Source organism: Sminthopsis crassicaudata, chromosome 3, assembly GCF_048593235.1.
Source record: "Sminthopsis crassicaudata isolate SCR6 chromosome 3, ASM4859323v1, whole genome shotgun sequence".
Classification (NCBI taxonomy): Eukaryota; Metazoa; Chordata; class Mammalia; order Dasyuromorphia; family Dasyuridae; genus Sminthopsis; species Sminthopsis crassicaudata.
This window is the reverse complement of record NC_133619.1, coordinates 529,832,334-529,854,882: the sequence shown is the minus strand read 5'-3', so window position 1 is coordinate 529,854,882 and position 22,549 is coordinate 529,832,334. Positions and strand designations below refer to the sequence as shown.

The 22,549-nt window shown below is 32.4% G+C and overlaps 1 protein-coding gene across 2 annotated transcripts in view; it reads right to left on the bottom strand.

Moving 5' to 3' along the window:
- The window catches only part of CWF19L2 (CWF19 like cell cycle control factor 2), a 114,546-nt gene that overhangs the window by 60,920 nt on the left and 31,077 nt on the right, over window positions 1–22,549 (bottom strand). For both annotated transcript variants that reach the window (XM_074304355.1, XM_074304356.1), the window contains exons 6-10: window positions 18,651–18,744; window positions 12,972–13,081; window positions 11,985–12,685; window positions 5,564–5,660; window positions 4,153–4,245 (exon numbers count right to left, since the gene is read on the bottom strand). In XM_074304355.1, the coding sequence (XP_074160456.1) occupies window positions 4,153–4,245; window positions 5,564–5,660; window positions 11,985–12,685; window positions 12,972–13,081; window positions 18,651–18,744 (1,095 nt within the window). The remainder of the gene's footprint in view (window positions 1–4,152; window positions 4,246–5,563; window positions 5,661–11,984; window positions 12,686–12,971; window positions 13,082–18,650; window positions 18,745–22,549) is intronic.

Here is a 22,549-nt window from a genome sequence, read left to right as displayed (position 1 = left end):
TTAAGTATTACAGACAGATAGATACATATTTGCATGTCATCCCTTGACTCAAGTGTAGGTTTCATGAGGGCAAGAATACTTAAGAACATAATTTTTCAACTAGACTATCCTCTCAAAAAAAAAAAAAAAAAAAAAAAAAAAAGTGGTTTACATGAAACTGAGAAACATTCACCCTAACAAGATCAATACAACTAATATAAAGGAAATACAACCAGGGTGGAGGTGGAGAGCAGGAGCAGTATGAAAACTTTCATCAATTTTCTCTAATGGGGTTCTAAAGTACTCCAAGATATAGAAAAAAAAAACAATAAAAATATAAAACACTGAAAGTCATTCCTTAATTGATAAATGTTCAAAGGATATAAACAAACAATTCAAATTTCAAAACTACTAACATTCATATGAAACACTACTTCATATCATTAATCATAAAAGAAATTCAAATAAAAATAACCTAGATTTTATCTCATACTAACAAATTGTCAAGTATGACAAAAGCTGGGAAAATAATGTTAGTGCTATTATGGGAGGATAAGCATACCAATGTTCCGTTGGTGGAGCTATAAACTTATCCAGTTATTCTTTAAATAAATATGAATTTAGCAAAGTAAGTAATTTAAAATGTTTATACCATTTCAGCAAGCGATCCCATAGCTAGGTATATATATAAGAATAGAAAAGTCCAAAATTCACCCAAATATTTTTGCATGTACCTTTTATGGTAACAAAGAAATAGAAACAACTATATGGCCACAATAATAATTAACATTTACAAAGTCCTTTGTTGCTCATTCATTTCAGTCATGTCCAACTCTTCATTGACCTCATTACAGTTCTGTCACTGAACCAAAAGAGTTTTCTAGGTAACAAATAAAGGCTGAGTCAAGCAACAGTTTAATCTTGCTCAAACACAAATCTACATCAGGTACTTCCAGATCTTAGATCAAGAGGCCAGCAATTAGTCTTTGCTCTGGATTAAATAACTCAGATTAAATTCCCAGTTTGGCTCTGAGAGCCTAAAATGATACAATACCAATATCTTAAAAAACAAAAAGCAACAGAACTAATCCAGACATTCCTTGCAGAAGTGTGGTACAGCCCACCACAAAAATCAAAACTAGTCAGGAAGTATTCTGGAAAAATGTGCAAACAAAAGAAGTATTCCACAATAAAGAGCTATTATGGTGACAATGACACTCAAGACAAAGGGTCACTGAAATGTCCAAAACATTTTAAGCAGAGATTCCACATTGGGCATGAACTCCAAGGAAGCCAAAAATATTAAGAAAAGTCCAAATTGGGGGAAGCTAGATGGCACAATGGATAGAGCATCAGCCCTGAAATCAGGAAGACCTGAGTTCAAATGTGACCTCAGACACTTAATACTTCCTAACTGTGTGACCCTGGGCAAGTTATTTAACCCCAATTGCTCACCGCAAAAAAAATAAAATAAATAAAAAAGAAGAAAGAAAGAAATGTCCAAATGAATACCCAAAATGTTTATGAAAGTGATTTTTGTGGTAACATGGAACTAGAAACAAAGTAGATGTGACTGATTATGGATCAAAATATGACAAATAAAATTAATGAAATATTACTGTTCAGTTAAAAAGTGACGAACATAAAAACCACAGCAATACATGAAACATAGGAAGACATACAAAAGTAAAAGAAACAGAACCAGGAAAACAAGCACTGGGGGGACCAGTGGTGAGAGAAGATGACAGTTTTGTTCAAACATCTCCACGACTGTCAAATAAAAGAGAGTGTGTTAGCAAAGAGTAGTTTTAAGGTCCACATTGAAAAACAAGGTAATTTGGGTGGGTGGGGAATCATTTATCTCTTCTTCTTTTTCTTCTTCTTCTTCTTTTGTTTTTCCCTGAGGCAATTGGGGTTAAATGACTTGCTCAGGGTCACACAACTAGGAAGTGTTAAGTGTCTGAGGCCAAATTTGAACTGAAGTCCTTCTGACTTCGGGCTGTTGCTCTATCCACTATGCCACCTAGCTGCCCTTCACTTAATCTTTCAAAAAAAATTTCTGTAACTGTTTTGTCAAGAATATTAAAGTACAGAATCAGGAAAACCTGGGTTCAAATCCCATTTCTAGTCAAGTATCTTATGTCTGTTCCTCTGCATATCATTTCTTTAAGAACAAGCTGATTCTTTGTAATTTTGTAACATTAATTTTTTATTGTTTTAAAGTGACTGTTATTCTCATCTACATTACTGTGGTTATTGTGTATATTGTTTTCTTAGCTTGGCTTGCTTCATTCTTCACTTCTTCATTTAAATCTTTCCATGCTTCTGTTCTCATCATTTCTTACAATACAGTAATCTTCTAAGTACTATAATATGTTTTGCCATTTTCCCAACTAATAAGTGCCTACCTTGTTTCCAGCTCTATGTTTTCACAAAAAGTACTGCTAGAAATATTTAATTTTTATTTTATATATATGTATATAAAATACCTTATATAATGGTGTATATAATACCTTAATTTTTGTCAATGACTTCTTTAGATTATATGCCTACCAAGAAAATCTTGATCAAAAGGATGTTCTATCTTCTTTATTTGCAAAATTCCAAATTGCTTTCCAGCATAGTTTTATTAATTTACAATTCTATTAATAAAGTACATCTTTGCACATCCTCTTCAACAATACCTACTCCTGTTTTTTGTACCTTTACAATTTGATGAGAAGCAAAACCACAGCATTGTTCAGATCTGCATTTCTCTTATTAGTATTAATTGGGAACATTATTTCAAATAATTGTTAACAGTTTGCAACTCTTCACTGATTTTTAAAAAGCATTTAACTAAACAGGAAATATGTAGTTGTGGACATTCTGTAATAAAATAAGGTGTCTCCCATGAAAATATTTCAATTACTTAGCACTATAGCAGATGTAACTACATCAAAGATCCACCAATTATTAATGTAAAGTGAGGTATAAAACAGAGAGATGCATTCTCATCTATGGTAACCATCAATGTCATAAAACTGCTTAGGCTCTGTCACTCAGAATTCAAAGATTTCATATTGATTGGGAGTTCTCTAAATATAGGACCTTAGAGAACATGTGGCCCAACCTCTACCTTTACAAAGGAGAAATCTGAGTGTGGAATTGTAACTACTGATAAATGTGTATTGGTTGGCTTTGCTGAACTGCATTTTTCCCTTTTTAAAAAACCTTTTTGGGGGGCAGCCAGGTGGTGCAGTGGATCGAGCACAGCCCTGAAGTGAAGAAGACCTGAGTTCAAAAAAGAAAGAAAGAAAGAAAAAGAAAAAGAAGAAAAAAAAAAAAAACCTTCTTTGGAAGGGATGGCTCACTACATACAAGGAAGAAATGAATATGATGTAAAAATAAAAGGCAACATTTTTAAAGGACAAAAAAGTAGCGGGAAGTTAGTTAATAAGTTCCTCGATATTGAAAGTCTTCAAGCCAAAGTTAAACAACAACTTATCAGAGAGGCTGCAAAGAATAATCTTGCTCAATTCAATTCAAATTATTAAGTGTCTACTATTTAATACCACTGTATTAAATAAGTGTATCTAAAGTCCTCCAAACCTCTGAAATGCTATAATCAGAATAGAACTAGTGAAATTTCACTTGAAGTATTACTTCTCCATTCATTCTGATAATGAATTACTAATAAAGTGTCTTTGAGAGAAGATCCATCAAAACCAGTAAATCTCTCTCTTTAATATAGTTATGTACTAGACTAATTTTCCCAAATTTTTTCTTTAAATGTCTAAAAATTTGGAATCAAGTTTTCTTATCTAAATAATAGTAACTCTCTTCACCAAAATCTACAACAGGAAAAATAAATTAATTAAACAGGATTTATTTTTAATAGAGTTGACTTCAGCTAGTTCTCCACAATCTTTTAGATGCCTGTAAACTTAATCTCTGGTAGTATGATCTAAAACAGTCTCATAAAGAAGTCAACTTCATCAACCTAATATCTCAATAAATGAATTTATTAAGTAACTTTAAGTCAGTTATCAGTATGAAACTACCGTATCAACTAATTTGTTAATCAATGTTCATTGAGTAACTATTATTAAAAATATTATCCACTAAAAAGTTAGTGCCATCCTCCAAATGTAGCTAATAAGCAAAATGAAGCCACAAAGGATTTTTTTTTACCTTCATCTCAGATTTTCTTGTTGATTCTTGTATTCTTGTTTCTTTTAATTTGCGTGCTTTGTCAAGCTGTGCTTTAAGTTGTACTGCTAAGTCCTTTAAAAATAAAAATAAGGGTTTTTATTGCATTTTATGACCTGCTATCTCAATCACAATTGTATCATAATTATTTTCAAGGGACAGTTTTACTTTGAATTCTAATTAAATCATTAAAGTATATGCACTTGGAAAAATCAAACTGACTTATGGATGAAATCATTTTGTAATTCCTTAGATATCATAAATTTCAAATGCTATTAGGCTAAAGGTTATTAGAATCATCTAAGTTCATCATGATATTTAAATCAATTTCTACTTTACCAACTACACAGGATTTGGATCAAAGTCTAGAATCTAGTTTTTTCCTTTTTAGCTAAGGAGTTCTATACAAAAAGACATATAAAGCAAGAAAGCATAAAGCAAAAAAATTAACAAATTTATGTGACAGAATAGAAAAAAATGTTCCTTCTCTACAGTGGTTCAATGAACAAAGACATATTTTTTTTTAATGGACTGCCTTTTTACTGACAACTTCAACTAATGTCTCTATGTTAGCAAAATTCAATTCTATTGGTTCTCTTTTTCTTGCAAATTCTTCAATTCTGTTCCAAAGTCCAGAATGACCAACAATAAAACATAAAGTAAATATATAGCATACAAACTACATTTTTCCTTTGGCATAAGAGAACAATCTAGAAATCATTTCTGAACACTCGTAGTATGTTATGAAGATGCATATGCCATATGTAATCTCAAAGTACCTTCCATTTAGTTTTTAAAGGCTTTTTTCATACTCATATTTCAATTATCCATGAAGCTATACAATGGACAAGCCTTTCCAAATTAAGCAAGGCCATTCTATTAACCAGTTTTTCGGATACTATATCTTGAAGATAAGAGATGGGAAAGGGAAAGGGACAATTATAGGTGTGTTTGAGTTTTTATACAACATCAAAATAAAAAAACAAGAAGAAATGAAAATCAAACAGTACTGCGATATTCCCTAGAACCTTAAAAAGTTAAAGCTCTGTCAATTTCATTCATGAATCATTTAAGAGGTGAGTATAGGTATAAGAATTACATCAATGTTTATTCAAAAAATGGCCATTTCAATACTGAGGGCAACACACACACACACATACACACACACAAATTAGAATAATAATTAACTAAAAACTTTCATAAAAATCACAAGCTTTGTTTAGGACTTTTGAGAACATGTCAATGAACTTCTTTGGTCCTCAATGTCTTCATCTGTAAAAGGAAAGGGCTGAAGATTAGATAATCTACAAAGTACCTGTATGGTTTTATGAGCTTCAATAAAAGTAATATAATTACCAGTACTCTCTAGGAGAGCAACCAATAAGACTCTCACCATTTTCCCCATTAATTCTGCCTTGATTATCTTGGCTCCAAGTTTATTCATCTCATCTTCACTTAGAAGGTGATTAGCTCCATCTTCTGAATTATTTCTGATTGAACAAAGTATCAAGTCAAAAAGAAGTATTATTTTTAAAATCTTATGTAAAATTTAAATAATAATCAATATTATTTGACATGTGTAGGATATCAGCAAAAAAAAAAAAAAAAAAGAAAAATCTAATAATGAATAGTCAGTTCCAGATATTTGGGAGGGTTTCTAACTGTGCTCTCCAAAGTGTAATGTGGCTTTGATATATGCTAGATACAAGAAAAATTCAGGAAACAACTAAAAAACTTCATGCTATTTTTGATGACACATAAGAGTTAAGTTCTGATAATAACATAAGTCATGCAACCTCCCCAACTTCGCCAATATTTTTAATATTGCTTGGATAGTTAGCTACTCACAAAAGGTTATTTTGTCTTAATTCATTTCCTAATAACAGGAAGTGAAGCAGTTATCTAACTTACATCACACTATTAAACCTATCTATCCATCCATGTTAAAATTATTTAAGAAAGGACTTAAGTCAAAATATAATTCATGATATTTGGATAACTCTTCAAGTTTCAAAAAACTAATATAAGTTCCTAGAAACTTTTCAGCAAGAATATTCATAATTTTAGTCTAAAAATGTATTAATCATAAATCCCTATTTAGAGATTTCACATTAAGTACCTCAACATATTCCATGGTAAGATGAGCATCACATTTCAAATCTGCCACATTCCATGCAACTCAGCATTCTCTCTCCAATTATGACACCAAAGTAGTAAAGGTAATATGATTATCATCTTTGATATCAACATCAAATATAAAAATATAACTCAAATAATCTCTCTGCTGAATTCCTAGGCTTATATGTTAAGGCACTTACCAATCTTACATCTATTATAGTTGTTTGTGCCTGTTGAAACAAAAGCTTTTTTATGTTTGTGGAAGGCAAAAGGGATTTTGATTCGGTGGTTCCAGGGTTTACTTGTCATCTCTACTTAAAATTGGAAATTCCTAAAAGGCAGGAATTAAATCACACAGTGGCTAGTGCAGAATTTCATATGCAACACACACAGAATAAGTTTATTAAAGAGTATTCCTTATTTGAGGCAGCTAGATGATACAGTAGAGAACTCTCAATCTAGAAAAAGGAAGAACTCAATTGAAATACAGTTTTGAATACTTGTTCATCCTCTGTTTTTAAAGAAGACCAATGACATCATGGGATGATGTTTTTGACTTGCTAATAAACTGGATTTAAATAAGGAATAATTGTATAAAGTGGTCTCTTCCAGTCATCCAAGTGAAATGACAAGACAAAAGATGGCTAATGGATGACCCTGGCTTCATTGATGTCTGACCAAACTCTGCATACTCCACAAACCTGTTTCAGTCTACTTCTTGGCTGTGGGGACAAACTGTTCTCACTTGCTTATTCCACAAGGAAGTTTTCACATACTTTGGGTAGACATCCCCCTAACTTGTCAACAGCTTTGAGGCCTGTCAGTTATCCTCCTAACTTGGTTTAGCTCATTTTGCTGAGATAGCTTGCCAGCACCTGCCCATTATGCATGCTACAACTTCTTGGCGCTACAGATGAGAGTTGGGTGAAAGTGAACACCAAAAGGTGTATGGGGTGTTCAGAGAGGGCTAGCATCTCTGATGTGAAGGCTCAGACACTTACTAATGGTATGGCTCTGCGAAAATCACTTAATCTCTGTTTCTTTAACTGGAATAATATTAGCACTTACTTTGCAGGGTTAATGTGAATCAAATGAGGTATCTATAAAGCACACAGCATAGTAGCTGGTACATAATAGGTACTATATAATAAATGCTTATTCTTGATTCTTTCCCCCCTTTCCTCTATATTTCATTTTTTCTGTAAATTCTACTAAATTGACTTCTCCTACTATAAATCTGTGGTATAAAACCTCAGTTAAAGTTTAAAATAATCCTATTCTAATTTATCACCCCACTGCTACACCTCATTGTTCAGAAGAAGAAAATCCAAATCCTTTTTTTCTTCCTTTAGATTCCCAACCATATTTGTACATATTAAAAAAAACTGAATTCTTCCACATCACTGAAATTCCAGCCACCCAAAGGAAAAATCTTCAAATCTTATGTACTTCAGTCTACAAAATTCCCTTAAATTATCAACCATGTTCTCCTGTTTCCATTTAGTCACTCCTACTAGCCAAAGACTCAACAACTTGCCCATGGTGAACCAGGCAATATCAGAGCCAAGATGTAAACTCACCTATTGACTCTATATTCAGAGTCCTTTCCATTATACTACTTTGTCTCAAAAAGGATCTTTCAATGCTGCAGTCTGATAGTTTCCAATATTTGCTTTTCCCATATTCACAAAAAATACAGCATGATGCTACTTAATTGCAAAACCATATTTGCTCACAACACAGGTATAAAAAGAAAATAGTTCATAGTATTTAGACCTAAAATGGACTTTTGAGATTTATAGTCCAATTACCTCATTTTAAAGATGGGTCAAAATTTAATTACTACTTAGGTACTTAACTCCCAATCAACAATCTGAAACAATTGATTTAATATAACAGTACCTGAGATAAATCTTGCATTTGGATGCAAAAAGTCATCTGAGCAAGTACAAGATGGGATAAAAACAAATAAAAGACAATTATGGGGGGGGGGGGGAGATCTAAAGAAAAAACTTTAAACCTAAATAATAATCAGTTAACAATCAAAAAGATTGTGATAAAGCACATCAAGCACTGAGGGAAGTACTTAGAACACAAGGACAAAATCAAAACAGGGCTCGATTTCAAGGAGCTTAGAGTATAGCCAGGTAATGGCCATTTACAAATGTGTAATTTGAGACCGAGAGCATAAACAGATGTCATATGTATTCAAATACTGTCATATTAAGCTGTAGCAAAAGTAAAGTTAAAACTTGAAATTAATAGTCCAAATTTTACTCATTTTAAAACAGAAAATATATGTCAATATGCAAGTTTAAGTGAACACATATGTCTTTGGAATGCCAAAGATTACAAATTACATGATAAAGTAAAGCAATCTGAGCATCTCTTGTAGTATCTAGTTTTAGTATTAGCAGGTATGTTATTATACCATAATGCAACAATAATTAAAGGTCAAATAAAGTGAGGCATTACAATGAGTTGTAGGTATACAATAACTGAAGAAACATATTGTATACCAAAGCAAAGATATCCTGTTATTCAGCATAAAAGCACTGGACAGATTCAATTTTCCTAAGCTTTTTAACAATGAACAGATGCTTAGAAGGATACAACTAAAATTAAGCTAGGAAAGGAAAAAAAAACAAACAGGTATTTATTTTCTAAAATAATCTTTTGTATGGATAAAAAATCCTCTAAATATACAATTAGAAACTTTTAAAAATGAGGGGTCCAAGTGAACCATGTGGCTGAGCCACATGATATTCTCAATTTGGCAACAAAGAAGCAGCACTATTTCTATTGGACCTACTTTATGACATTTCTAAAGCTTTGTAATCATGTCCCAAATGGAAAACTGCCTTTTTTCTAAGGCCTTATGAGTGGCCAAGTCTTAGTTTCTTCCATGTTTTGGAAATTCTAAGATCTCTGCATCCAAAAATGCTAAACCTTTGTCTTTTCTTTCCTCCTTTCTGATGATAATATAGCAGTCTGCAAGTAGGTAATGATATAGTCCCAAATCCTTTTAAATTTAAGGCTTTCTATAATGCAAATTGAATTACTACACAATGTTATCAATTACATAAATTCTAAATTCTGTGTACCAAATTTACTTAAAACATGGAATATTTTTATTTTTCCAACATTATATAACATTTTGACACTTTCTAAAAAAAAAAAACCTATTCATATCTAATATTACCTAATATCTTCCTGCACATCTCACTTATCACAGAAGCAAAAAGAAAAGGAGAAATAAATTTCAGAATTCAAAATCATAGTACCCATTGGTAAAAGAAAAAATTTCAGATTTTTCTGAAAAACTCTACAATCCACACTCATACAATACTCCACAAGTCCTTACTGTTCTGTCTTCCCATTACTAAGATTCCCTCTCCCTTTTTTCCTCTCTTTTCCCCACATTTTCCAAATATGTTTTTCACATATTTATTATCTTCATCCTAACACAATCGGTTTCAAAATATTAATCACTGTCTTCCTCATCAATTCATAAGGCTGCTTATCTTACCAAATTTCATTTCATAAAAGTGAACTATATACTTTTAAGTGCTATCTTCATGATTCTAGTTGCTTTTGTTAAAAAATATTTTATGTCTAGTTGAGGCTCAAAGCTTAGCACTATCAAGTCCGTATTCTAAATATCACTGACCCCAGTGTGCTCAAGCCAAAATTACTAGAATTAAAGAAACGTATTGCTCATCAAAGTTGTCAAGTTAACAAAAATTTATTAAGCACCTACTACATGCCAAGCTTTTCACTAAACACTAGGAATACAAATAAAGGCAAAAAAACAAGTTTTTACCCTCAAGGAGCTAATAATCCAATGAATGAGAAAACATATAAACACATACACACGTGTGTGTGTGTGGTGTGTGTGTGTGTGTGTGTGTGTGTGTGTGTGTGTGTGTGTGTGTGTGTGTGTGTGTGTGTAAGGATATAATCCAGGAAAAATTGGGAAAAAAGTCAGAGAGGGAAGGCAATGGTATTAAAGGGTGGGGAGAGAGGAGAAAGACAGGAAAAGCTTCTTATACAAGATGCTATTTTAAAATATCATCCAGTTTAATAAAATGAATTTAGAAATAAAAAATTATTATCCTCTTTAATAATGGACAGAGAATGTCATGTGCTAGTAATCTAAACTGCTCATAGTAAGTCATTAATAAAATATTAAAGAGATTTATTTAAACATTTCAAATTAACAAAATATATGAAGGAAATTTCATTATCAAAATTCATCAAGATCCTTTTTGATCCTAATTCTATTCTTCAAAATATTAGCTATCACCTTCCCAGGAAATAATAGGAATCATTTATATATCTGATAATTTCACCATCTGGAGATTTATCCAGTTTGCTAATAGAAGTGCTGAACAGCTCAGGGCTGAGAACAGAATCCTACAACAGGCCAATGAAACATTCTTTTTAGATTTATGTTTATATCAATCCATTATTGAGCAATCTTTGGATATGGTAGTTTAATTGGTACTGATATCACATTTCTCAATCTTATCTGTAAGATAAGGACAATGGAAATCTTTTCCCTTTTGGCCTCCATCTAAAATTGTTATCCAGAGGTGTCAAAGATGAAATCCAAACTCACTCAGCACTCCCTAGTTCCGCCAGAACCATATTAAAATTGAGAAACATATAATAAAACAAACAAAAAGAGACTAAAACATACTTAATGTTACATTTTTTTAAATCCTTATGTATGGATTGTTATTTTTTAATCACTTTTATTTTGCCCAATTCTTCATGACTCCATTTGGAGTTTTTTTGGCAAAGATATTGGAGTGTTTTGCCATGTCCCCCTTCCCTCTCCCCTCTCTCTCATCTCCTATTTCCCATTTCCCATCTTCCCTCTCTCTTCTTTTCTCTCCCCTCTCCCTCTCTCTCTCTCTTTTTTAGCAACGCAATTGGGGTTCAGTGACTTGCTCAAGATCACACAGATAGTTAAATGTTAAGTATCTGAGAACAGATTTAAACTCAAGTCCTCCTGACTCCAGGACAAATGTTCTCTTTACTGCACCACTTAGCTGCCCTCATGTCTTTCTCTACAACATTTTATAGATGAAAAAACTAGGCTATATAGGGTTAAGTGACTTGCCCAGAATCACACATTTAGTAAATGTCTCAGGGCAGATTTGAATTCAGGAAGAGGAGTCTTTCTGGCTCCAAGCCTAGAGCTCTATTCACTGCATCATCTAGCTACCCATGTATGGATTAGTAACCCCCATTTCTATTTAAGTTTGACAATGAAGCAAATCTATACTTACACTTAGCAAGTACCAATGATCAAAGCAATTATGCCTTTTTTTTTAGGACCTATTAGAAAATTACAAGATCAAACTGAATTTAGTTACTTGAGATCACAACAGTAATACTAGAGTTATATGATCACTGGTCATTTTAATTTGATTCAACTGTACAACTCTGACATGAAACATAACCCATAAACTCAATGTTGTTATCTTAATGCAGTCTAATAATTATTTTATAAAATAGATTTATAACAAATGCATATTTGTATATCTTAACTGCCCTGTTATACTCTAGGAAATTCAAGGATGCATACCATCTGTTAAAAGATACTTCAAACATCCACTAAGTTACTAAGTTTTATGGGCTTTGAATAAAATATTAAGTAACCAAAATGAAAAAAAATCACAAAATACCCAGATAACGAAGTCTTATTTTCTTGTAGACATTCTTTTTTCTCAGGAGGAAAGCTTAGATTTTCTTCCTGTGATTTTTCTTTCATGTTCTTTGAATTTTCTTGAATAATAGCCGTACCACTAGTGGATTTAAAAAACTTTTTATCTGAATTTTGCTTCTCTCCTCCTCTCCTTTCATGGCTCCACGAGTATGAGATTTGATTACTGCTTTCATCAGGTTTTAGAAAATTATGACTCAAAGAGTTTTGACGTAACAATGCCGAGGAACTAGGTGATTCAGAATCTCTGCTATGAAGTGATAATTCATCATCTTCAGAAGGTCTCAAAAATTTATGCTTGAAATGTCCAAGTAAAGAAGAATCTTGCTTTTCCCTTGAATCATAATTTTTTATCAGGTGAAATGATTCATTTCTATCTGGTTCTAGAAATCGTGATCTATTCTCTCTCTCATCTCCTCTAGATTTATTTTTACTAGATATTTGATCACTTGTCATATTTACTTTGCTATAACTGCCACTTGAAAATTCATTACACGTGTCCCTGTGGGTATCATGTTTCTCCATGTTATATTTTTTGCTTTCTTGATCACTCTGTTCTTTTTCTGAGTATCTTGTTTTTCTCCACCGTTCTTTTCCATAGTTGTCACTTTTTGATGCTGCTTTCTTAGCTTCTTCTAATCTCAATTGAAATGTCTCCATTGACTACAAAAAAAAAAAAAAAAAAAAAAAAGGAAACATGTATTTTTAGTGTTTTTACGTTAAACTTTGAAATAATTTTAGCCTACTTGGCTCTAAGGTTTATATCATGAACTCATTTTATACACTAACAACTCTGATTACAAATGTTTTCACCAGCAAGTAAATTCCAGATTTAAAAGAAAGTTTCAATCAAAAGCCTTTACAGCAAACAATGTCTTTACAAAGGTAAAAGAACTTTAGTTTAATTTCCTTGCATTTAAAAAAAAATCCTCCTAAAAGAGATACTTACCCCATATCTCTCTGCTACAACATCCTCAAAATTTCGATTTTGTTTCTCAGCTTGTTCTTTCATTCTTTGGTAGGACTTTTTAAGCCAGCTTAATCCACCATCTTCTACCACTGAAAATAGAGAGCAAAAATAATAATAATAATAATAAATTTGGTACTTAGTATTTTAATATGGTTAAAATTATTACTTCTATAATCTATATAATTTTCAAAATGATGTTTATTGAGAACATTTGAACAATTATTACATCTTATTTTTCTTTTCTAAAGAAAATATATATACATACTGCAATATACAAAATGTCAAAAGAATGTAAGAAAAGTTTCTATATTCAGCTCACTAGGTGAACTTATATATTGTACTATATAACAAGACCCCAGCTATTGGGACAAAATGTTCTAAATTATTAATAATAAGATAAAGACACATTAAAACAATTCTGAAGTAATTCTGAAGTATACCTTGTAGTCATGCTTAGCTAAGAGAACAAAAAAGGAAAATGGCAAATGCTAGAGGAACTATGGGAAAACTGGTATGTTAATGCACTGTTGGTAGAACTATGAACCCTTCTGGAAAGCAATTTGAAAGGGAGAAAATCTGGAACATAAAACAAAATTGAGGGTTTTTTTTTTTAAGTAGTTAGCTTATTTGAAAATTTTCATGGTACGCAACAATTGGGGACAAAAATCAACTTGTTATAAATTAATGCAATAGGATGTTATTGTGCTAAAAATTAAATTATTGATATGGAAAAGCATCACAAGATTTTGATATGAGCTAATGCAAACTGAAAAATTGTGGTTAGGAGAGGGAAAGAAATATATACAATGATTATAACAATGTAAAGAGAAAGAACAATAAAATCAAATAATCAAATATAAAATCAAAAACTGAAATGATCATAATCTAGCTTGACCCCACAGATAAGATACGAAAAGACATCTCCCCTCTTCTTTGCAGAAAAGGGGAGACTACTGCAAGTGAACAACACTACATGTAATAATAGACTTTTTAAGATGCTTTTGATTAGTCTCACTGATCTATTTTTTTTTTAATTCTGTCAAAAATAACAGAGAAAGACTAGGAAATGTGAGGTAAAAACAAAAATTATCAATAAAATTAATTTTTCAAAAATAAAATAATGGAATAAGTGGGGAATATAGTTGCTTTAAAACAGAAGCCTCATGCTTTCCAAATATAACTTGCTTAATTTTTTTTTTTTTAAAGAAAAAGCAAGTTACAAGAAAATAAGATTTCCATTCAAAGTTCTTGTGATGATGATGACTGATAAGGAGAAGGTGGAGCAGCTAAGTGGCTCAGTGGATAAGACTTCACCAAACACTAAATTCAGGAAGACCTGATTTCAAATGTGACCTCAGAAATTTCTAATTATGTAACACTGGGCAAATCTGTCTGTCTATTTTCTCATCTGTAAAATGAGCTAGAGAAGGAAATGACAAACTACTTCAGTGTCTTTGCCAAGAAAACCACAAATGGGATCATGAAGAACTGGACACAACTAAAACGGCTGAAGAACAATAACAAAATATGCCAAATATTGTGTTATGCACTACACATTTTATTTCATTTGATTCTCACAATAACCTTGAAAGGGAAGTGCTATTATTATTCTCATTTTACAATAGGAGAAACGGGGTAAACATATCAAATGACTTGCTCACGATCATACATTTACTAAATATCAACAATCATATTTGAACTCAGAGCTTCCTGATACCAGGTTCAATAATCTATCATCTGAACTACCTTGCCTCTACAGAAGTCTACTATCCTTAGTTCAAATCACGTTTCACACATGTGAAAAGTACTCCCATGATGGAGACTGAAAAGAATTAAAACAGAAATATGAACTCTCATCTATGACCTTCATCAAAACCAATAATCAAATAAATTATTTCATATTCCAAAACAAGGGTTTTGTCATCCAAAAAGTTCCAGTTAAAAGACTTGAACAAAAATAATGAGGCTTTAGTATCACTCACTTTTACTTTAATCTGTTTTCTATTTTTTTAAAGAAATAGTATTTTATTCAGAAAGTCCAGAAAAGAACATTTCTCCCATTGCCCTTGTAGATTCATATCATGTCATGACTACAAATATTAACTTCTAATTTACCATACATTTCCTAATATGATGTAAGGCACCATGCATAAAAATGGATAAAATCTATAAATGTTAATTCAATAATATTATCAAAATTGAAAAGTTTTAATTTATATAGGTACAATATATGCTAAAAGTCAAATTCTCTTAAATAACTAAAATAAAAATAAGAGAAAGCAAGTAACAAAAAACTTAACAAATATACTTTCTCAGATATTTTAAAACTGTAACATTTGTTATAAAATTGAAGTACTCAAAAAGGTAGTATATTTATGAGTGTTTCTACACATGGTTCAAAACATGAAACCAATAAGTATTAATTAAACTCTTTTGGGCATGGTAATTTGTGTTGCAGATACAAAAGACAATAGAAATACAGTCGCTGCTCCAAAGAACTTGCATTTTTACAGAGAAAACATTACACATGCAATATAGATATGTAAAAAATACATAAGATGAAGATATAAAAGTAGGGTAGAGTGAAGTGTTAAGGAACCAGTAGCCTTGATAAATAATAAATCTGTAGAGACTTTAAATGCATAAAAATAAGCATTAGTTAGCATACTAATAAATAATGAATATAACAGCATACTAATAATAAAAAAATTATCTCATTAACAGTTTATAAAATGCTCCAAAAAGAACATGATTTAACAATGTTTTTGCTATTTATCATAAATGTAAACACAAGGTATTACTACTAGTAATTCAGATGGTGCAAATAAAAACATATATAAATTCTAAATATGCTAGTCAGTCAATAAATTTACTATTTCTTCTAGAGCCACTCCCTTTCTCTCTTCTATTCCCACTGCCATCATCCTTATATTCAAGTCAGTATTACCATCTTTCTGTAATAGCTGCTTAAAAAGTCTTCCTACCTCCACTCTCTTCTTTTTTCAACCAATTCTTCATAAATATGATGTTCTTAATCCTTTATTTTTGTTAAAATTTTATTTTTTTCTCAATATTTCCAAATAAATGTAAAAAGAGCTTGCAACATTTGTTTTTATAAGACTGCGTTCCAAATTTTTTTCTCCCTTTCTCCTCTGCCTCTCCCCTCTCCAAGACAACAAGCAATCTGATAAGCTCTTATTTAATATGACCTTCTACTTAAAGGCTTCCCTGACTGCCTATCCCCCATATTTAGATCTATGATCCCTCTTACTATTTTTCAATTTATGTAACTTTAATGTATTATTGTATAACAAAGGCTATATATGTATTCTTCAACATCAATTAAGGAAAAAGCATTTATTACATCTACTATATACCTAAAGCTGTGTTAAATGGCAGGGGCAAAAAAGACAAAGATGAAGCAGTCCTTGTTCTCAAGCTTATATATCAAAGAAGCCATGTACATATATAAAGAAAAACAGAATAAAGTAGTTTAGGGAAAGAGAAGACTAGTAGTTCTAAGAAGTAGCAGGCCCAGCTTCATGTAAAAGGAATATCTGAGTAGTCTTACAAGGTAATGAAGGAGTGCATACCAGGAATGAGAGAGAGTCATTGAGGAGAGAGTGTTGCTTATGAAAAATATCAATGAGACCCATGTGGCTATTCTGTAAAGTACCAGAAATGCAATACTGCATAAGGAAGCTGGAAAGTTAAGGTGAAGCCAGATTATAAATGGCTTTAAAGCCAAATTGAGTTTATATTTTATCCTAGAGGTAGCAGGGATTTACTGGAATTTATTAAGAAATGGAGTGACACAGTCAGACCTGGACTTTGTAAAATCATTTGTGTAAATGTGTGGAGGATTAGTGTTGGGAGAGGCAATGTGAATAGTTAGAAAGGGATAGAGACAAGATATATTGTGAAAACAAAAAGTAATATCTGGGACCTGATTACATACAAGGGGTAAATAGTGGAGTATAAGGCCAAGTTTGTAAACATGAGTGACTGGGAAAGATATCTTCAAGAGAAGTAAGAGAAATTTAGAAGATAGATGGATTTGGATAAAAAGAAAATCAATTCTGTTTTAAATATGTTCAGTCTGAGATGCCTATGAAACATCTAGTAAAAAAAATCCAGTAGGCATTTGGAAACATGGAAATGATGCTCAAGAGTGAGATTAGACTGGGAAGGGGAGGTTGGGGGATGATCCAAATAGATCTATTACTCATTCTGCTAACATCTTAAGTCCAAGGGGCTAAGGGCCCATTATGTCTCATAGTTGTAGTCATTTAGACTATAGATAGGCTGAATAGACTATGGATAGGCTGAATGAACTACATATAAATTATTTGGCAAATCCTACATAAACCAGGTCAGAAAGACCTGAAGGATTCTTTTTATCTTTTTATTCTCATGGGACTATTGTTGTCTTTGACCTCAGCATGACCTTGTACACCTGGACCTGAAAAGCTATACCTGGCAACGTTGAGCTTCCCCTTAATAAAGGGGGAGTGTTTGGGGTTTTTGGTTGTGGGTTTTGGAGGAGGCAAGTGAAAGAGGCAGAAGAGAAATGATAACATTCATATACCATAATTTACCCAACCATTCTCCAATTGATGGACATCCATTCATTTTCCAGTTTCTAGCCACTACAAAAAAGGGCTGCCACAAACATTTTAGCTCATACAGGTCCCTTTCCCTTCTTTAGTATTTCCTTGGGATATAAGCCCAGGAGTAGCACTGCTGGGTCAAAGGGTATGCACATTTTGATAACTTTTTGGGCATAATTCCAGATTGCTCTCCAGAATGGTGCTACTACTGGGCTTATATCCCAAGGAAATACTAAAGAAGGGAAAGGGACCTGTATGAGCTAAAATGTTTGTGGCAGCCCTTTTTTGTAGTGGCTAGAAACTGGAAAATGAATGGATGTCCATCAATTGGAGAATGGTTGGGTAAATTATGGTATATGAATGTTATAGAATATTATTGTTCTGTAAGAAATGACTAACAGGAGGAATACAGAGAGGCTTGGAGAGACTTACATCAACTGATGCTGAGTGAAACGAGCAAAACTAGGAGATCATTATACACTTCAACAATGATACTGTATGAGGATGTATTCTGATGGAAGTGGATATCTTCAACATAGAAAACAGCTAATCCAATTCCAATTGATCAATGATGGACAGAATCAGCTACTTACACCCAGAAAAGGAACACTGGGAAATGAATGTAAACGTGAGATTTTTTTTTTTTTCTTCCCAGATTATTTTTACCTTCCGAATACAATTCACAATTCTTCCTTTGCAACAACAACAAAATTCGGTTCTGCACATATATATTGTACCTAGGATATACTATAAGTTATTTAATATGTATGGGAATGCCTGCCATCTAGGGGAGGGGGTGGAGGGAAGGAGGGGAAAAATTCGGAATAGAAGGGAGTACAAGGGATAATGTAAAAAAAAAAAAAAAAAAAAAATTACCTATGCATATGTACTGTCAAATAAAATGTTATAATTATAAAAACATTTCCCAAATCTTAAGTTGGGGCTTTTATTCTATCTAAACTTCATAATGTTATCTACTGTTTTTAAAACAAAACCAGGTTATGCTGAGAGGAATAAAAAGGAACCTAAAAGAGATTTGCTTTTTTACCTTTAGCAACTGGTGATGGATTAGTATCTTCTGGTGGTAGGCCTGTTCCACCATCTTTCCAATAAGGGTTCAGCTCTCTTTCAGAAAGTCTAGACTACAATACACAACATTTCAAGAGTCAGAATACAAAAAGTGCACAGACTATTTTTGTGTTATAAATACCTGATATATTATGACTATACTAATAATGATACAAAGTGTTATTTTGGAGTGTGCAGATTTTTTTTCCTGTTCAGAAAGTTATCTTTAAATAAGGATACCTTTCAAAATGCTCACAATTCTAAAAAATATGAAGCAGTTGGCATAAATTTCCTTTCTATAAAAGTCTATCACTTACACAGAATTACTTTAATGAAGAATAATTACATACTCATTTTAATTTGAGTTGTAGTCACTACAAAAATAAGAAGCTTGGGAAAATCATTTAACTTATGTTGCTCAGTCATTTCACCTATGTCAAACTCTTCATGGCTCCTTTTAGAGTTTTTCTAGCAATGCTACAGGAATGCTTTGCCATTTCCTTCTCCAATTCATTTTACAGATAAGGAAACTGAAATAAAAGTTAAGTGACTTATCCAGAGTCACATAGTTAATAAGTATTTGGGGCCAGATTTAAACTCAGGTTGGCCGGACTCCACGCCTAGCACTCTATCCACTGTACCATTTAGCTGTCCCTTAATTACTCTATCCCTTAAAAACTAAATTATATTAGAAAATCTTGCAGGTTTTTTCAGCTTTATAATTCTGATTTTTTTAAGTAAATATACATTAAAGCAGGGGTTCTCAAACTACGGCCCGCAGGCCAGATGCGGCCCGCTGAGGACGTTTATGTGGCCCGCCAGGTTATGGCAAACAGGCTGAGGGGCGGAAACAGAGTGTAAGGTTTTTGTTTTTACTATAGTCCGGCCCTCCAACAGTCTGAGGAACAGTGAACTGGCCCCCTATTTAAAAAGTTTGAGAACTACTGCATTAAAGATTGATAATGTACTATAAGTAATGATTTAATTGCTTTCCATGTAACAAAATGTTTAAATGTCTTCTTTGATTTTTTTTGACAGAATGACTTATTTTAATCATTCTTTAAATTTTTTATTTTAATAATATATTATTTTTCCAAAACAAGTAAAGAGGGTTTTCAACATTCATTTGTATAAAATTTTGAGTTCCAATTATTTTTCCTTCCTCTCTCTTTTATCTCCTCCCTCCCCAAGTCAGCATGCAAACTGATACAGGTTACACATGTATAATTAATTTTTAACATTTTCCATATGAGACATATTGGTTGAGAAAAAATCATAACAGAAGGGAAAAACTACCAAAAAACAACAACAAAACAAAAAAGGTGAAAATAATATAATTCAATCCACATTTAGTTTCCATAATTCTTTCTCTGGATATGGATAGTATCTTCCATCTAAAGTCTATTGGAATGGTTTTGGACCACTGTATTGCTGAGAAGAGCTAAATAACTTATGTTTTATATGAAAAGAAACACTAATGCATTGTAAATCAGCATTAAAGCATCACTGAGATATAAATAACAGTTCTACTTCAATAACTATATGGTTTTAAACAAAAATTTCAAGAACGGGTTCATAATCTGAGAATGGAAAAAATAGTATGGATAAATTTCAGGGGGTTCTATGAACTGTGATGAGAAAAAAATTACAATTTTATTTTCAATAACCTCTAATTGAAATTTAGTGTTTCTTTCAAATATGAATTTAAACACCTACTGTTCTGAAAAATCTAAATGCTTTACCAGACTGTCAAAAGAATTTAGAACACAGAATATATTAAGAACTCTGATAGTGAGAAAGAATTACATGGATTCACAGTCAGAAGAGGTACTAGAAGCTATCTAGTACAAGTGAAAGCTTAACTAAAATCCTCTTTACAATATACGAGACTAGTTCTTTTGATTGCTGGTATATGATTCCAGGGCCTATGGTCTTTTATTGTGGCTTCTGATGTGTTCTATACAATTTTAATTGTAGCTCTACTGTATTTGAATTTCTTTTCTTGTTTTTTGAAAGATTTTCTCTTTGATCTATGGGGTTCGAAATTAATATTCCTATGTGTTTTCCACAAAGGATCTCTTTGAGGGGGTGATAGGGAGATTTTTTTCTTTTTATATTTTCCTCACATGTTCAGTAACCTCTAATTCCAGAACAATTTTCTTGAATTACTTCTTGTAAATTACATCAAGACTTTTTTGGTCAAACCTTTTAGGTAGTTCAATTATTCTTTTATTTTCTCTTCTTGATCATTCTTCAGATCTATTCTTTTTTCTTATAAGAAGTTTCACATCGTGCTCTATATTTTCATTCTTTATATTCTGTTTTGTTATTTCTTGATGTCATAGCTTTACTAGCTTCTAATTTTCAAAGAGTCATTTGCATCTTTGAGACTGTATTTTCTTTTCTAGCTGACTAACTTTGTTTCATAATTTTGGGTTTTTTTGGATTGTTTTTATTTTTAGTTTTTTTTTAATTTTTCTTCAATGTCTCTCATTTGATTTTTAAATTATTTTTGAGTTCTTTCATGAATTCTCTCTGAGCAGGGAACCATTTAATGTTACTCTTTGGAGTAGAGGAAGCTTTTTATTACTTCAGTGTCCGCTTCTGAGGATGAACCCTGGTCTTCCCTTTCCCATAGTAAGTTTCTATGGTTGACTTTTTTCTTCTTTGTCAATTCTTTCTTTCTTTTTTTTAAAGAGAAGTATTAGTGTAAGCATCTCTAGAGGAATGATGCCTCTATCTTCACTTCAGCTAGTCCCTCTGTCCTGGGACCCCAACCAAGAGCTCTCCCTTCTTGCAAGTGCCCACAGTCAGCAATATCCCTGCCCCATTGCTTTTGTACTCATCAAATATGCTGGCTCCTTCTCATACAAGGCCTTGTCTATGCAACATAGTTGGGCCTGGTATTCCTCATCAATCAAGGTTATCTTAGTCATACCAGACTCAGACCCCCTGTTCCACACACAGTCCAAGAGGTGAAAGTTTCCTTGCTCCTGCTGAGGTTCCAGACAAACCCGGCTAACCCCAAGGTTCCCCATTTGTTGTTTCTGTGGAACTGGGCTAGAGGTGTTTGCACCTCACACAGATTAATCCCTGTGTTGTACGTGGAAGACCCCTGTTCTGCCTAAGCCTTCTTGATTTTTCATCAATCTATGTTCATCTTGGGATGCGAATCTATTCTGTTTATGGGGGAAATGTGGAGAGTTTGAAATTTACTGGCTTATTCTGCCATCTCCCAGAATTAAATCCAGGTCAGAATTCAAGCTAAAAAAAACTTTTTCTGTGATTTTCCAGACGCTCTTGTTTGTGAGTGAAATCCTCTGGCCCCTTAACCATTCCAGTTTCCTTACACTTCATTCATTTCCATGTACTTTACCATCCAGCTTCAATGCTTTTCCTGATACATTATTTTCTTTCTACTCACTCCCTATTTTTCACCAACTAACCTTCAAGCCAGAAATTTCTCCCTCCTTAACTCTGTCTCCTGGCTTCTTTAAGTATTACCAAAAATCCACTTTCTGTAATAAAGTTTTGTTGTAGCCCTTACTACTCTCTAAGAATATCTCCAATTTATCCTGTATAGAGATTGTTTGTATTAGTTGTTTGCAAGCTCTCTCCTCCTTTAGGAAGTCAGTTCCTTGAAATCAGAGACTAATTTTGTCTGTATTTCTAGCACTTGTACAATGCTTGACACATAATTAGGGTACTTAATAAATAACTGCTGACTATACTTAAACCATATCATGTTCATCACATCAATTGCTAAACTACTACAGAACCTCTTAGTAGAAATCTAAAACTCCTAAGATGTTAACCTGACCATCCAAACAGGAAAGACCAAGCGAACTAAAAATATCCACTACCATGACATGTATCTGA